At 42.7% G+C, this 17,562-nt stretch overlaps 1 protein-coding gene across 6 annotated transcripts in view; it reads right to left on the bottom strand.

Annotated features, from left to right (window-relative positions):
- LOC133022136 (high affinity cGMP-specific 3',5'-cyclic phosphodiesterase 9A-like) overlaps window positions 1-17,562 on the bottom strand; it is a 159,107-nt gene that overhangs the window by 18,635 nt on the left and 122,910 nt on the right. For all 6 annotated transcript variants that reach the window (XM_061089148.1, XM_061089149.1, XM_061089151.1 and 3 more), the window contains 5 exons: window positions 13,209-13,293; window positions 12,409-12,469; window positions 10,676-10,750; window positions 2,072-2,158; window positions 1,812-1,916 (listed from right to left, as the gene is read on the bottom strand). In XM_061089148.1, coding sequence (XP_060945131.1) covers window positions 1,812-1,916; window positions 2,072-2,158; window positions 10,676-10,750; window positions 12,409-12,469; window positions 13,209-13,293 — 413 coding nt within the window. The remainder of the gene's footprint in view (window positions 1-1,811; window positions 1,917-2,071; window positions 2,159-10,675; window positions 10,751-12,408; window positions 12,470-13,208; window positions 13,294-17,562) is intronic.

The raw sequence follows: 17,562 nt of genomic DNA, 5'->3' as shown, positions 1-17,562 counted from the left end.
CTTTCTCTCTCCTCCATTCTTGGCTTCACATTCCTAATACGAGCCATTTTGGTTGTAGTCCCGGTGAGTTAGACCACCATTTTGAGAGTACGTCATTACCACTCCCCCTTTCTCTTACACACACACACACACACACATAGACACAGACACAGACAGACACACACACACACACACACAGACATACATACATAGACCATAGGTTTCACATGTGTGTTCTGAATTGTGATAAGTGCTGCTGCTGTTGTTATCTTTGAAATATTGGAGTTTGTTAAAATGATGAATCATTAAATAACTTAAACTTTATTTCCCCTTTTTAATAAATGCTGTTGTAATTAAATTATCTGTATTCTGTGATTATTTGTGCATATGTATGTGAATACAGCTGGATTATGATAGCCTGTGCTCGAACTTAAAACCCTTCATTGTTTATTATATAATCATTAATATTAACTATTGAGATTATTAATTTAACTTTTATCAGATGAGACTGATATTTATAGATTGACTTGTTGGTCCCTGTAACCAGGGTGGTGCCCCGCTACGATAAGTAATAATTACAGATAGTATCATTCCTAATTGATAATTTTATTGTTTTCATTAATTATTTAACTATTCTTAATGGATAACCTTATCATTTCTAATTAATTATTTTTACTATTCTTAAGTGATAGCCTTATCATTTTTAATTATTTTTAATTAAATAATTTTATTATTTTAATAATCATATTTCATGATTATTAATAATTAGCCAACGTCAAGTTTACTCCTATTGCACAACATCTCAACTTAGCCAAGTAAAACGTATTGCCGTGGAAATACAGGGGGAAAAAAACATTCAACTCCAAATATAGAGACTAAACGATAATAAGACTCAAATTTATTACCCGATTCACATACCAGAAAATCATTCCTGATGGTTAATGAGTTCTGCTCCAGGAACTAAATGATTGCAGATAGACAGATTGACAGCACTGTATACTGATCACTATATTGCACTGCATTATATGCCGGGGAGATAACAAAAATGTTGGTTCAAAGAAGCAGAGTATCATGGCTCAAGCCATTACACTTGTGTTTTCCCTGTTCTCTATGCTCCCCTCCTTTTCTCCTCCTTTCCTGTGTGTGCATGTTTGTACATATGTGTGTGTGTTCGTGGGCGCAGTCTTCACTCCTGGCTACTGGCTTGAGCTCCACACCTGTCTCAATCACATAAGCAGCAGCTCTAATATAAACCCCGGTCTTCTCTCCACTCATGGCCATATTGTCAGTCACCTCAGTGGTATACACTTTTGTCTGCGCTGACTTTTAGTGGAATCTATTATTACTATTTTCTCCTGTGCCTCAGGTACGCCAGAGCCTACACCCGCCTGCCTCTTCTTCTGCTCACAGGATCGTGTACTCACTTTCAGCCAGCCACCAGCCTGATATCTTCCTACCCCAGCTCTCCATTAAGAGACTCTTTTCATTCACAACCAATCCCTCTCTGCGTCTGCTTTCGGGTCCAGTTAAAAACAAAACCTCACACAGAAATATATATCGATGGAGGTGTATTTTTGTCAGACTCAAAAAAAGCTCCCCGACTTACAACATTGTTAATAATTTAGAAATTCCCATGATGAGTACATTGACTATGAAAGTCTTGACATACTTACTTTATATTAAAATCTTAATGTTTTAATGCTGTGTTAACCATACATTTTACAGTACAAAACAAGGATTAGTGTTGTTAAAGGTTTTGCTATTAAGTGTACAGTTTCAAGTCATTATTAGGTGAGGCCTCACAGCAGTCACATCTTTATGAAGCTGATTACCTGTAAGCTGCAGAGGCAGATCATGCTGTACATCATCTGGGTGACACAGAAACAGTGGCGGAAATTGTGGAAGGCGTTATTCCTATAGTTGTCATGAATGCATAACTACGCAGAGAGAAAAATAAATAGACAGGTTATTATTTCTTCTGTGTTTTTTCACATAAACATTGAAGTTGTGCAATTATAACTTTGGTCAGGAATCTGGAAGTTCTTGCTTTGTTTCTGTAAATCTATTTGAATTTCCGTGGTCCAGGTCTCACCAGCCATCTCTTGAGTGTGATGGGGTTAATAGTGAAGTCTTTAACAAAGCCAAGGTCATGGTACATATGTTCAAGGCAGCTCAGCATCTGAAAGAACAAAGGAAAGCAGTTGTGATGTGTCTGTATGCAGTGAGGGATCTTCCGGTACCATATACAAAGCTATGAACAAAAAACAAAAGTGTATATTGTAGCGCAGGTGCATATAGTAGGGCACTGGCTGGTCTTTCGGTGCTAACTTTTACAGAGGATCTTATACAATATCTAAGCAGTAAGGTAAAACTCTATCAGGCATAACACACAGACAAAATAAAACTCACTGAGAACTAGGGCTGCCACCAAACACTATTTTATCGATTAGTCGATAAATCTAAACGATTAATTTTCCCCCAAAAAAATCGAATTGACCATTTCATTTCAGTTAATTTTATTTTGACCGTATAATCGTATCATCGTATAATGCAGCACAAAACAAAATGTAAACAAAGGCTCAAATATTTAAGTGCAAAACTGTAGGTTTAAACTACTCCAACATGATCAAAAAAAATAAAAAAGAGGGCTTATAAGTTGAGTCAGCAGTGCAACTCAAAAAGATACCAAAGTTTCTATTTAACCCCTTATCAAAATAAAAAAGTTAGGTCTGCATTTTAAACAAAGTTCAACATGTTTAAAGTATAAGAAACAATGGTGTCCAGCTCAAAATCCGACTCAAACGTCAGTTAGACATGTGTGTTGTAATGTAAGAATGTCAGCATGTCCACATGTTCTGGATGTCAGCATGTCCACATGTTCTGGACTCAGGCTAGCCCCCCCCCCCCGCGCGCGCGAACGGAGAGTTCCCCCAGCGGGCGCCTTAGCTGAGGTGACGCAAGAAGGACCCGACATGCGTCCAGGGCTCGCCTTCCGCACCGGCGACGAACACCGCCCCGCGGTCCAAGAGAAAGGAAGCCCCCGCACCAGCGACACCGTGGACGAGGACCCCCCCCCAAAAAAAACTTGATGCAGGCGCACACCAAGCCTCCGGCTGCGTGGAGGAGAGGGCGCCGGGTGTGTGCCCAGCGGTTTAAAAAAAAAAAAAAGCGTTGACACATTTTCAGCGTCGACGTAATCGATGACGTTGACGAATCGCAGCAGGCCTACTGAGAACCCCAAACTTCCATCCAGCTCACTTACTCCACTAATGCAGTGTGCATTGTGACTACCTTACACACACTGATTGGCTTTCATGGAGACTTGGCTCGACTCATCGATCCCGGACTCCGCCATTGTTCCCGAGGGGGTCTCCATTCACCGCCAGGACTTTCACAACTTTGAATATTCCTGGAATTTTGCAACCCTAGGTCCGACCAATCAGACTCGGCTCATCAGGACTGCTTCAGCACGACGGAGTGGTGCGTGTTCCAGGATGATGACATCACCACGTACACGGACGCGGTCATCTGCTACATTAGCAAATGCATCGATGACGTCGTACCCAGGATTTCTGTACGAACATTTCCAAACCAGAAGCCCTGGATTAATAGTGACGTCCATGCTAAACTCAAAGCAAGGACCGTTGCCTACATCTCAGGGGATCTGGAGGAATACAGGAAGTCCAGGTACGCGCTCTGGAGTGCTATAAGAAGTGCTAAGAGACTGTACAGGGACAAAGTGGAGTCCCACTACAAGGGCTCCAACACTAGGAACATGTGGGCCGGACTGAGAACCATCACAGACTACAAAGCTAAGACCAGCAGTACTGATGATGTGTCTGCATCTCTCCCAGAGGATCTGAACACTTTTTACGCCCGCTTTGAGAGCAGCCCCCAGCTGGGGAGATCGAAGAGGCCCAGGAGGACCACTGCCCCCCCCGTCATATCCAGGGCAGACGTGTGGAGATCTCTCAACCAGATCAACACACGCAAGGCACCTGGACCTGATGGCATCCCTGGCCGAGCTCTCAAGGTGTGTGCAGATCAGCTGGCAGATGTGTTCACAGACATCTTCAATATGTCTCTGCTCCAGTCTGTATTCCCCGCATGTTTCAAGAAGACCATCATTGTCCCTGTTCCCAAGAAAACTAAAACCCTCTGCCTGAATGACCTCCACACTGCCCTCTCCCACCTGGACCAGAGGGACACATATGTGAGAATGCTGTTCGTCGACGACAGTTCAGCATTCAACACCATTGTGCCCCTGAAGCTCGTCACCAAGCTCAGAGACCTTGGGCTCAACATCGCCCTCTGTGAGTGGATACTGAACTTCCTCACGGGCAGGCCACAGGCGGTGCGGATCGGCAGCTCCACATCCTCCACCCTGCCTCTCAACAGCGGTGCCCCCCAGGGCTGTGTGCTCAGTCCTCTCCTGTACTCCCTGTTCACGCATGACTGTGTGGCCACCCACAGCTCCAACACCATCATTAAGTTTGCTGACGACACCACTGTCATAGGCCTGATCACCGGCGACGATGAGAAGGCCTACAGAGAGGAGGTCAGAGCCCTGACATCTTGGTGCCAGGACAACAACCTCCTTCTCAACGTCGGCAAAACTAAGGAGCTGATCGTGGATTACAGGAAGGGACAAGGAGTGGAACACGCCCCCCTCTTCATCAACGGGACCCCGGTGGAGCGAGTCAGCAGCTTCAAGTTCCTCGGGGTCCACATCAATGATGACCTGACCTGGAACCATCACACAGACTCCATCAGGAAGACAGCCAGGCAGCGGCTCTTCTTCCTCCGCAGGTTGCGGAGGCTCCACATGGACTCCAGGATCCTGTGCAACTTCTACAGGTGCACCATAGAGAGCATCCTGACTGGCTGCATCACCGCCTGATACGGCATCGGGCTTCAGCCCCCCTAAAACAGGCCTCACGACGCCCCTGCTTGAAAGACTAACCTGGACAGGGTAGCTACTAGGGTTGGTAATGAATATTCGTCATTAAGAATTTATTCGAATAAAAATCCAAGCCTAATGAATAATCGTTCTAGTCCTTCACATTATGAGAACTACATCTTCCGGTATCTTGCGGACTGACAGTGAATCGACTGCGCACACGTCTTACCCCTATGGTCTTACCCCAGAACATGTGAATATGTTGATTTTCATGAACAAGAACACTAAGATGGGCCTGTGATAGATAATGTATGCCCAGGCAATCCAGGAAGGCAGTTGTTTAATAGCCTGATGTTTGTTAGCCATTCCTCAGAGCCTACAGTAGGCTAGCCTGTAAGGTAGTATTATTCAAATATTCATTTGAAAAATGAATATTTGAATAATTGTTCAATAACGTTATGAATATTCGAACATGAAAACTCCTGTAGTCCCATCCCTAGTCGCTACACTATGTTGCTCCCCATTATTGATGCACTTCCACAGTCTATGAGCAGCTTTCTGGATTCAAAATTATTACGGAACATTGAACTGTCCAATTCTAAAAGCTTTAATATATATGTTATATAAATGTTATATGTAACGTGTTTTTTTATATACCTATTTTTTCTTTGTATCTTTAATTCTATGGCATGATTTTTTAAAATCAATATTTTCGCATTGCTTTTGTTGTAATTATTTGTAGGACAAATAAGTATTGCTTATATACAATAGTCTGTGATGATTCTGTGTTTGGTTGTTTTAGTGTTCTCTCTCTCCCCCTCCCCTTTCTGTTCTTTCGCTGCAGGTCGTGTGTGTGGCAGGGGGTGTGGCTGGCTTCCCCGCCTGCAGTTGACAAGGCACACTTGCTCTCATTCATCAAATCACCTCTCAATAAAAGCCTGCTCTTGACTCCACTACGCTGCCAGATAATTCCGGCTTGTTCGGTAGCGCATCCGCACGTATTTCCCTCAGCTCTCTTGTCCTTGTGTTTTGTTACTGACTAATCCGTATTTTCCTCCCGTGTTACGCAGACCTCCCGCGTGCCAAGCAGCTCGTCCTCGTCTTTGTCTTCCTGTGCCGTGTCCTCCTCGCTCCTGTTTCTGTGTTCCAGTCTTCCCGTGAATATTCCAGCCTGCCAGCAGCCTGCTTTGGGGTCCAACCAAAAACAATCCTTAACAGATTTATCAGGCCAAAATGGACCCCGCAGATGCTGTTAAAAACCACACAGGCGCTATACACCCAAGGAGCTCGTGTGGGGCAGCACGAGAAAGCTTTACAGGAGGTTATGGAAGTTCTCCATAACCTGTCCTTTCCACTCACCTTACCACGCTGACGGCTCCTGTCCATGCTCCATCTCCAGCTCTGGCACCCCCACTACCAGCTCCCCCGGTCTCTCATCATACACAACCCAGGGAACCCTTCATCCCCACGCCCGCCAGGTATGCAGGAGTGTTAGGGTCATGTAGACAGTTCCTTAACCCTAACCCTACCAGTGTAGTCTCGTGTTCGAGAAATTCTACCCCTAATTAATAGTAATTGAATGAATACAATAAATCTTAAGGTTAAGGAGTTAACCCCAGTTCTTTGAAACATGAGTGAGGTATCTCACTATGGGACACGCCCTCGCGCTGTCCCCCAGAAGCAATTTTACACTCGCCAGCCCTGACTGGCAGGCAGACGTGACGTCTGTCAATAGAGGAGGGACCTCCTACTCTATATAAGACCGGATGTCACGTCATCGCCTTTAGTCTAAAAAATAAGCACACCTCTTCCTTGCTCCAGGCAAGGAGGGTGATCTGGTGAGAAACCTCACTCATGTTTCAAAGAACTGGGGTTAACTCCTTAACCTTAAGTTCTCTTTCAACATTTGTTCGGTATCTCACTATGGGATATAGCGACTCCCGTATTGTCAGATAAGCTTATCAAAAGACCACTGAGGAACGATTAAATCCGTCAGTCAGACAGGGACATTTGTGACTGACCCCACGCTCAGAACTGTATGAGACCATGGGGGTACATGGTACGTGCGCTATAGCATCCCCCCCATCGGGGCGTTCTGGCCGGTCAGGGAGAAAAACATCGGGCACTGTGCGTTTTCTTCTGACGCGAAGAGATCCACCTGAGCCCGGCCGAATTTTCTCCACATCTGCGTTATCACCTCGCCGTGGAGTTTCCAATCCTTGTAGCGAGGGCTGCCCCTGGAGAGCAAATCCGCTCCCCAGTTCCGTGTGCCCGGCACATGTTTCGCCCTGAGGGATAACAGGTGAGAACTGCTCCACACAATAAGTCTGTGTGCCAATGTGTGAAGATGACGTGATATATGCCACCACGGTTTTATTGTCCGTTCTGACCAGAACATGTTGCCCTCTGAGAAGGGGCAAAAAATTGTTCAGTGCCAACGATACAGCCAACAGTTCCAGACAATTTATGTGAGCGGACTGCAAGTCCAAGTTCCGCTCACTGTCCTCCCCTCGTGTGTGGCCCCCAGCCAGCCAGCGAGGCATCTGTTGTAATAACCCTCCGTGTCATGACAGTTCCCATGGCAACGCCCTTGGTCAGAAAACTCGTGCATCTCCATGGGCGCAGCGCATGGACGCAGGCCATAAAGACTAAGACCTGGCGATGACGGTGGTGTGTCGGGCTCAGTTTGAGCGACGCTACCCAGCGCTGAACTGGTCTCATGTGTAAACGACCCAGTGAAGTGACCACCAGAACTGAGGCCATCAGTCCTAACAGTCTGAGGCACGACCTGAATTTTAGCAACGCCCCCCTGCGAAAAAGTGCCAGACAAGCTTGGAAAGCTTTTATCCTTTCCGCAGACAGACGCGCTCTGAACGTGACTGAATCGAGGGACAGCCCTATGAATGTGATTTTCTGAGTTGGAATCAGAACACTCTTTTCCAAGTTTATAGCAAAACCCAGGGCTGCCAGATGCGATGTGAGCTGACTGGTGTGGGTCTGAGTTTGCTGGGGCGACTGTTCCGCTATGAGCCAGAAGAGGTTTTAGACTAAAGGCGATGACGTGACATCCGGTCTTATATAGAGTAGAAGGTCCCTCCTCTATTGACAGACTTCACGTCTGCCTGCCAGTCAGGGCTGGCGAATGTAAAATTGCTTCTGGGGGACAGCGCGAGGGCGTGTCCCATAGTGAGATACCGAACGAATGTTGAAAGAGAAATATCATTAGCATCAGGATATGTACCACAGTCCTTTAAACTAGCTGTTATCAAATCCCTTCTCAAAAAAAAAACACCCTTGACCTGGAGGTTTTAGCCAACTACAGACCGGTATCCAATCTCACCTCCTGTCTAAAATCATGGAGAAGGTTGTAGCCAATCAGCTGTGTTAGTTGCTCTAGGAAAGTAATGTATATGAGGACTTTCAGTCAGGGTTAAGAGCTCATCATCGCAAGGAGACAGCCTTGGCAAAAGTCACTAATGACTGTCTAATAGCTTCAGATCAAGGGTTTGCGTCTGTCCTCGTCCTGTTAGATCTTAGTGCAGCATTTAACACTATTGATCTTCAAATTTTATCATACAGACTACTCGAAGAGTTAATTGGCATTAAAGGAACTGGCCTCACCTGGGTTGTTTCGTATTTTTCAGATTGATTCCAATTTGTGCATATTAATGAAGAGTGCGCACCAAAGTTAATTTCGGTGTTCCTCAGGGTTCTGTGCTAGGCCCAATTTATTCTCATTATATTTATATATAGATGCTCAGGTCATTTTAACACTCAGTCCTGACTATGCGTCCATTTCGTCAACAAGTCATGACAAGTTATGATGTTTAAATGCAGTCTCATAAACTCTGGAGCCAAGACTAAGTTAGTTAATGTAATGATCCGGTCCTGATAAGTAGTGATGAGCGTTTGTTAGTTAAAGGGAGAGCAGGTCAGAGTGGAGGAGTACAGAGAAACTCCTCCACGGTACAAACAAAATGCAACTTCTGCTATGATCTCTGAGCAGCCTTGACCAGGGAAATTCTTTGTTTTCACAGTTTCCACTGTTATTCAACAAAGTCACTTACCGGCTGCTTCACATGAACGGGCTCTGATCTCACTGCATGTCTTCGAGCGAGTGAGTGGGGGTGGGCAGGGCGGAGCACCAGGGCCTGTGTGTGTTTGTGCTATCTGGGAGCACACACACACACTTGTCCTTATATTTCACATGATGGCCTAATATGACGATGAATGGACCTGAGTGACCTTCACTCACGTTCACGTTGATCATATGAAAACTGATTCGTTCAGTTCATCGTTCATGAACAAATCATATGAATGTATTCATGTACACTATGCACGGAAGCACTGTAGAGGGGGTTAAGAGCGACATGAGGGGCTAGAGCATTGAGTTCTGAGCCCTGGTCTAGAATGTCAGGGGACACATGACACATCTTCTTCTCCCTCCTTATCACATTAAAGAAATTAATATCTCATCTATACATGTTCCTGACTTGACTTCTTCCCAGGAGTCCTTATCCCTTATCGTTTGCAAATCCAGGGCCACAGCAGCAGCCACATCGTGAATTATGAGGGTGGATCGTGAATCAGAGATCGTGATCCTAATGGCGCATCTTGTATCGTGCTGGCTGATTGTGATAGCAAAGGCGGTTCCTGTATCGTGTTGGCAGCTGATTGTGGATAGTGGTGGTGGACCATGATCGAGGTGGCAGCTGATGGTGGATCCAGATGGCCGCAGTGGATCATGACGATGGATTATTGACTATGGTGTCAGCTGATCATGATGGTGGATCGTGGTGGCTGCTGATCATGGACTATGATTACAACAAGACTGCTTGATATACAATGTGTCTACTCAAATACTCCATTATTGCTGACAGTATATTACAAACATTCCTCTTCCTTGTCAAATTATGGCGCCTACATAAATCATGTACAATTAACCATTGACAGTGGTTGGTAATGGAGTTGGTAATTTGTTTTGTTATCTTAGTAGCAGGCAGGCAGAAATTATGAGTGGCTAGAAAGGTATAGTAACTCATTTCTCAGTCTTATTTTAGCCAGAGAGAATATTTATCACATGCCATTCTCTTTGGAGACACTTTTCACAACCTTTACCATGAAGTAGGACAAAAAAACGGATGTGTCAAATTGTATTTGTATAGCCCATATCCACAAATCACAATTAAGTATCATAGGGCTTAACAAGAGCAGTTCAGCTGTAACGATTTTGATCCTTTTAAGTCTTTAATTATGAGTCAACCAGGTTCTTTACAAGTGTGATGCTAAATCGGTGAAGCACTCAACATTATTTACAAAACAAAATGTCTGCCATAAGACAGTTTTTTTCAATAAATTTTATCCAGAGACTTGAGTTTCCAATTAAAATCACATCTTACTTCAACCAAAGACTTTTGACTAAGGAAATAATATTGACTGATTTAGAACTTATTAAAAGCATATTCATCCATTGATATTTATAACTCAATTAGTTGATAAATCAGCAATGAAAACAAAATATAAAACAAAATTAAACATTATTAGCATGGCCTTAATGCAAAATTAATTAATTAATTAATCACAGAGCAAGTCTCGCCTCATTAGGTTCCCAATGCCAAGCTTCAAATGTAGGAAATCTAAGAGCTTCTAGTGTCTCCTCAGACAGATGGTACTACACACAAAAAAACACACACACAGAGCAGGCAGCCGGATAGACAGGAAGACATGGGACATAGGGAGAGAGGAAAGGGAGGAATTACGGGTGAGACAGGTTTAGCTGTGAGTTGTGAGACTTACCTCATTGGCTTCCCACAGCCAGACGTCAAAGTAGGGTTTTTTGAGGGCGTCTATGGTCTGTTGTGACAGCATGTACTGAAGGCAACAGAGCTCGCAGTTAACCCTGTCCACCCCTGCCGAGCTTGGGGGCAAACATCTAAACATACCAACTTTACTGTTCTCGCATAAATACTAACGTCAACCCAATTACTTGACTATATGTTCCAAAATTCTTGCTGCTTTAAATGTGTAACAAATATCCATTGGAGGTCATACTAGCTTTTAACAGGCTAATGTAAATTTCCAAAATACAGCTTGTCTTTCTGTAAATTGTTTATGAATTCATTAGTGTATTTGGCCAGAACTACAACCATCTGAGTCTGACTTTGGTCATAGAGGAGGTAACGTTAGAGCTGATGTGTTTTTTGAATTTAAATATATATTTTTTATTTTCTCGTAAATATTTCGACAAACACTTTGGGAGGCCAGTTTAACTAGATTGAAACCACCATAATTTTGACCGGTCATGTCTGAAAACGGCTTAAGTTTCTCGTATTTTTTACTTTCTTTCAAGTACCAACACAATTAACATGTGTTGTAGTCCTGTCCTAGGAGCCACACGAAATTAGTCTGCTGTTATTCTAATAAAAAATTACACTAATGGATTGTATTCCATATAAATTATACCTCATAATTATGTTGACATTATTCTGTGTAACAGCGCAGTTGTCATGACGGCTGGCATGACTTGTAGAATGTTAAACGGAACATATTATGAAAATTCCACTTTTTTAGTGCTTCTACACGTTAATTTGGGTATCTGGCATGTCTACCGACCCAACAACTGGGGAGCTGGCTCATTAGCTTTTTAAGGAACAGGCACGCAAAACAGGTCACTCTGAGGAGGGATGTTTTAGACAGGGTAAAAAGGGTGCTGTTTTAAATGATCCGTGTGGTATTTTGACCAAATATGTAACAGACATTTCATTAAGACCCCAAGGAACCATATCAACTTGTGGTAAAATGGGCATAATATGGCCCCTTTAAAGGTCGCCATGTAAGCTTTTTTCAGGTCATTTACCAACATTTTACTACTTTCACCAGAGGATTGTGGTAAGACTGAAGCTCTTTGGCTCATGATACCCCTTGTAACGTCACATACAAGATACAAGTGCTCATACAATGAGAATCATATGTGCAGTCGTACCATGTTGAAGCGCAAAATTAGTGTTAAGGAATTAACATAGCTTGTGGCAAGTGACAAGTGACAACACTGCTTAAGCAGGTCCCTTAATTCCACTACTGATGCTGATAAAAAGAAAAGGAGAGTTGCCTTATACTCTAATATTGGGGCCTTAAAGGCTGGACTGGTTCCGGCTGGGTGGGGCTGAGAGAGAAGTGCGATCTCGTATGACTCATACGGGGGAGGAAGTACGAAACGAGACATTTCGATAACATATTTCTTAGAATGGAGAGACAAAGTCTGTGGAGTGACTGTTTTCATACTTTGAGGGTCCCTACTGACCCCCTTCAAGTAGTTACAGATGGTAATAGCCCCGAAAATGTATTTTACACTATTCTATGTGCTATTCTTGTGTATTTTTGTGCAAATACACAAAGGTTGCATTGTACATGTTTATGCATTTACAGACTTTTCTGAAGTTGGAACTGTAAGAAATGTTTTAAGGTAAGAACGCAAAAATGGTCTTGCATGAGGATTATTGTGCAGTGGAGACTTTCTAGTAAAGCCTTACCTTGGGATAGGAGGGCACATCTCTACGAGGAGTCAGCTTCTTATTGTCTTCCAAGAAGTTACTATCAAGAGAAAACAGCTTCATATTAGGAAAAAAAACAAGAGTAAATAATAACATTTCATACTGTGTATATACTGTATAATATCCAAAGTCTGTTAAATTACCTTTATTTCCAAAATAGTTTTAACAATGATCTTACAGCAGTCTGTTACTATACCCATTGTAACAGCTGCTATTAAGGTTTAATGCTAGAACTACAAGCGACACCTAAATACTGATTGTGGTCATTTTTATCTGTCAATTACTTTTATTAACTGTATTATCTTTATTATTGTAACATTTTGATATACTGTATTTCCACATGGGACATCACTGATGTAAAGAAATAACCTTTTAAATGCAACCTGAATAAATTACTTAAATAATTTTTTAATTATCAAATTTTCGGTCTTTGAACCCATAATACAGTAGCTACTACTACTATTTTCGCTACTACTGCAGTAACATGGAAATTGCATTCTAATTAATTACTAACCACTGTGCATATTGACATTTAGAGTATGGTGATGCTCAATGTAATGCAGATGTCCTGATAACACTATGCTGCTCAATAGAAGCATGAGCTGCAATAAATGTGAGGATCTAGGCATTATTATTGGGCAGACACCCCATTTTGTATGACTGTTTTTTATGAATCGGTGAATGGCTAAATGTACTGTAAAGTGATTTGAGTGGTCAAGACAAGAAAAGCACGATTTAAATACAGACCATTTACCAATTGTTACTGTTGTAGCTGTCACCTGTTGTGTCTTGATGCCATCTCTTTACGGAGTTTCTTGATGTCGTTGCGACATTTCTCAATCTCCACCACCTTCATGCCCTCCACTGTCAGCAAATACAATGTCATGTTAAATGTTAAAACCTTATTCCACCTATTGTTTCCTCAAAATTGTTTAAGTCTTTGTTTAAAGTAATCTGGCATTTAATAACTGTATTTATTATACTGATCTCATTGATAGATGGGTTGGTCTCATATATAGCTACTGGCCACTAACAGATTTTTTATTTTTGTGACATTTAATGCAGTCATTTTGTTGGTCAGAAATGTAATCAATTAGAAAATCAAAAAGCACATGTCTGTTCCCATCACTGCATAAGTATATACATAAAGTAAATAAAGTAATTTAACAAATAATGAGGAAAAATGGTTATTTAATCTTGCAATAACTACTCTTTGGCTTCTTGTGACAGAGGAGATTACTGTAACTTCAGTGTACATTGTTCAATTGTTCAATCTCCCTCAAACTACATGTGTATAACAACAGCCCCCCCCGAAGACATTCATATGGTTTTAAGGAATTGGTGTGGGCAAATAGCTGAACAGCGCCCCTTAAGAGCAGCCCTAGCACCAGGATTGACCAACATGTACACAAATTGGTGTTGGAACCTACTATTTGTGAACAGTAGTTGGGCCTACAGTTGTAGCCAAAGCCTACAAAGTAGAGCTTCCAAAACTCAGTCTCCCAGAGTGCTTCATCTTCACACCTAGGTGTTAAACCTGCCCCAGGACACAACTTTCAAACTAAAAGCCCAGTTCCTTCTCCCAGAGGAGAGGTGGGTGTCTCTCCTTTCTTCTGAGCTCTGCTTAACCAGCCAGGGACCCCTCTCCCTACCCAACCTCTTTCCTAGGGATGAGCGAGTAGAGCATTATCTGTATCTGTATCTGTTAACCATATGAATTATCCGTATCCGTACTCGGAGTGGGCGGGGCCTAACCCGGAAGTGGGTGTGATTTAACCCGGAAGTGGGCTGGTTCAACATAACTTTCTTTATTAACTTTGAAATTTTTTTATGATTTTTTTATTTTTATTTTTTTTAAATTTATTTCCACACCAGGTGTGTGTGTGTGTGTGTGTGTGAGTGAGATGCGAGGGACGTTCACTGTCTCCCGGAGAAATGAACACTCTGTGTTTTTAGTATAGAAAGACGTGAATTATATTCGTTCATAAGTCATACAGACTGGTTTTGTTATTTTCACTTTACATTAACACTTAAAGTTTAGTGCAGTGTAATTGTTTGCCGTGATAATTAAATGCCAGTGTGATAATAGATGACAATTTCAAACCATACAAACTGCCATGTTGTACTGTATTTAATAGAGGTTTACTTTACTGTAAAGTAAGTGTAAATGTAAAGTGAAAATAACAAAACCAGTCATTATGACTTGTGAACAAATATAATTCACGTCTTTCTATACTAAAAACACAGAGTGTTCATTTCTCCGGGAGACAGTGAACGTCCCTCGCATCTCCAGCGCTCCTCTACTGAGCCATTGCAGGTCTCGTGAACATTTTTCCAAAGACTCGTACCTGAAGACCCAGTCGGGAAATGAACGAATCATTTCTGCTTCCTTGACTGAGCCTATGGAACAGTCCCGATGCGCAGTGAACCTGAGTGACTGAGAGACAGAGAGCTGTTCTGTGAGTGAGCAGAGCCGTGTGTGACGGGAGGAGCGCTGTGACGCTGTGTGAGGATTTTCATTCAGTCCGAGCACAGATAATGACTCCGATTACTCGTATTATACTCGTAATCGGCAAAAGTGCTTTATCCGTACCGGATACTCGTTTCAGCCGAGTATCCGGCTCATCTCTACTCTTTCCACCTTCAAGTATGCTTGAAGCAGACTGCTAAAACCTTCCAAAAGGCAGCAACACAAGAGCCTGCCTCAACCACAGCCACAACCAGCAAGACTGTTTCCCTGGTTTTCAAACAGCACCTCAAAGAGGACCCTTTTCCCCCTTTTCATAAAAAAAGTGCGCAGGTGATGTCTGTGTTTGTCTGTGCCCGTCTGTATGCATAACGAGCAGCAGACACTTTTTTGGTGCCATGTGCAAAAACTTTAGGGTTATTTATTTTAGCCTACACATTACTTTCATTTCTTATACTCACAAATGAGATGGAGATCATTCTCCACATTTAGCTGCGCTCTGTATTTACTCTTTATGCATGTCAGGGCTTAGAAAGTATTTTCGCACAAGTACGCCAGCCTTGTTAACCAGTCAGGGTCAGTGAGGTGGTCAGCGAGCTGAGATCCATGCTCGATCAGAAATATGCGCACCTCGTCCCGCAGCTCATACAGCACAGCACATTTCCCCGCAACAGCAAGTCTGACGTATTTTTACATAGTTGACCATTTTTATCACAATGTCAACAATTTGTTTAAGCTCTGGTTCAAGTGTTTTGCTTGCAAGAGATTCTCTGAATGAAACAGTGTGTGAAATTTACGTGCTGCGCCAATTGTAAGGCACTCGCTTTCAGTCCTGCCTTTTCCCCCAGCATCGCTCCAACCCTGTCCCTACACACACCAATACAGTTTTCCGAAGATAGTCCCTCTTCTTTTAGTTTTGTAAAAATGTCCACACCTGTGCACGTCCCCTCCAGCGAGAAGCAAAACAAAATTACGTTTTCCGTCAAAACTGTATCTGATGAAAACAAGCAGCTGGGCAGAGTTTAATATATCTGTGGATTCATCTAACTGTAAAGCATATTTCCCTTTCTTAACTCTATCCACCAGCACTTTATGTCCTGTGCCATGTCGGTGATGCGCCGGGCAATAGTCTCGTTAGACAGCGGCACTGATTCCAGATCACAGCTAATTTATCCCCATGCACAGCCCGATTTATATCTACAGCAGCGGGTTTAATTAATGCTTCGCCGATAATGTGTGGCGTATTTGCCTGTGCAATTAAATATGCCACCTCATATGATGCCCTTTGAGCTTCGGCTGGGATTGTTTGTTTAGTAAGGACTTTCTTTTTGCTTTGTACCTCTTTGTGATGGGAAATAGCGAAGTAGAAATACTACGTTACTGTACTTAAGTAGATTTTTCACATATATGTACTTAACTTAAGTATTTATTTTCCTGACGACTTTTTTCTTTTACTCGCTACATTTGAAAACAATTTTCTGTACTTTCTACTCCATATATTCTCAAAACTGTCTCGTTACTTGAGTAGCAGAGGTTGGTGCAACGCGCGCCTCTACGCACGGGGAACCTCTCACTCGCGTACCTGCTGCCTCGGGAGATGTGTTTGCCGCTGGGGAGGCAGCGCGAGAACCTAAGCGTCCGGAGGTTGGTCGGGCTGCCTTGGTCGACCGGGGTCGAGCAGGCTGTTCTGGTAATGATCCCTTGGCAGGTTCACCATTAGAAACCTTGTTACGAGTTTGACCGTCCTCTCGGCGCTCCGCCAGGGCCGTGACTGACTCTGGAGGGGCCGATCCGAGGACCTCACTAAACCATCCAATGGGGAGTAGCGATGTGTGGGCAAAGGGGAAGGACTTAATCGTCGCGAGCACATTCCCCAATCCATTTATTCCCTTTAGAATTATCCAGGTGCTCATGCAGGAGCTCGGTTCAGTTCAGTCTTTATTATTCGATCTGAAATTTGGCAGCCAAACGAGACTCTGTCCAGTGATCTTTCTTCTCTGTACTAGCACTGTGCAGGTTGTTCACAAAAGAGAAACTTACTCTCTTTTTAGAGGTTATACTGTGGTCTATTAGTGTTCTTAGGTAGACACAAGAGGCACTTGTTTTTCTGTTGTTTTGATTATTTGTTGTCCCTAGAAGTTCAGATGCACTAGTCCAATACTATTTAAGCCTCAGCATCTGGGGTTCTGAATTTGTAAAATTATACATAATATGTATATTGTTGTTATAATTTTCAGTCAGTTGAAATAAATCCTGAAGAGAACAATTTTGGGTTGTTTTGTGTCTGTATAGGCCTACTATAAAAAGCACTTAGCATTTTTAATTTTGGTACTTGTACTTTTTATACTTAAGTACATTTCAACACCAGATACTTTTGATGCTTAAGTACATTTAATATGAGCTACTTTAAGTCATTTTCTGACGTGTGACTTTTACTTTTACCGGAGTCACTTTCAGGTAAGATATCTGTACTTTTACTCAAGTATGGCTTTCAAGTACTTTATGCACCACTGCCCTTTGCTCATTCCGCTAATCCGTGTCATAATAACCTCATGGGTCAACAAAGAAAAGGAAAAAACTGATGGAAATGTTTTTATTTCATGGTTTTATTCTAATTTCAACTCGTATTTATGTATATATTAATACAATAATGGGTTAAATACTCC

Source organism: Limanda limanda, chromosome 16, assembly GCF_963576545.1.
Source record: "Limanda limanda chromosome 16, fLimLim1.1, whole genome shotgun sequence".
Classification (NCBI taxonomy): domain Eukaryota; kingdom Metazoa; phylum Chordata; class Actinopteri; order Pleuronectiformes; family Pleuronectidae; genus Limanda; species Limanda limanda.
Note: the sequence above shows the minus strand (reverse complement) of the source record. Positions and strands in the feature narration are given on the sequence as shown.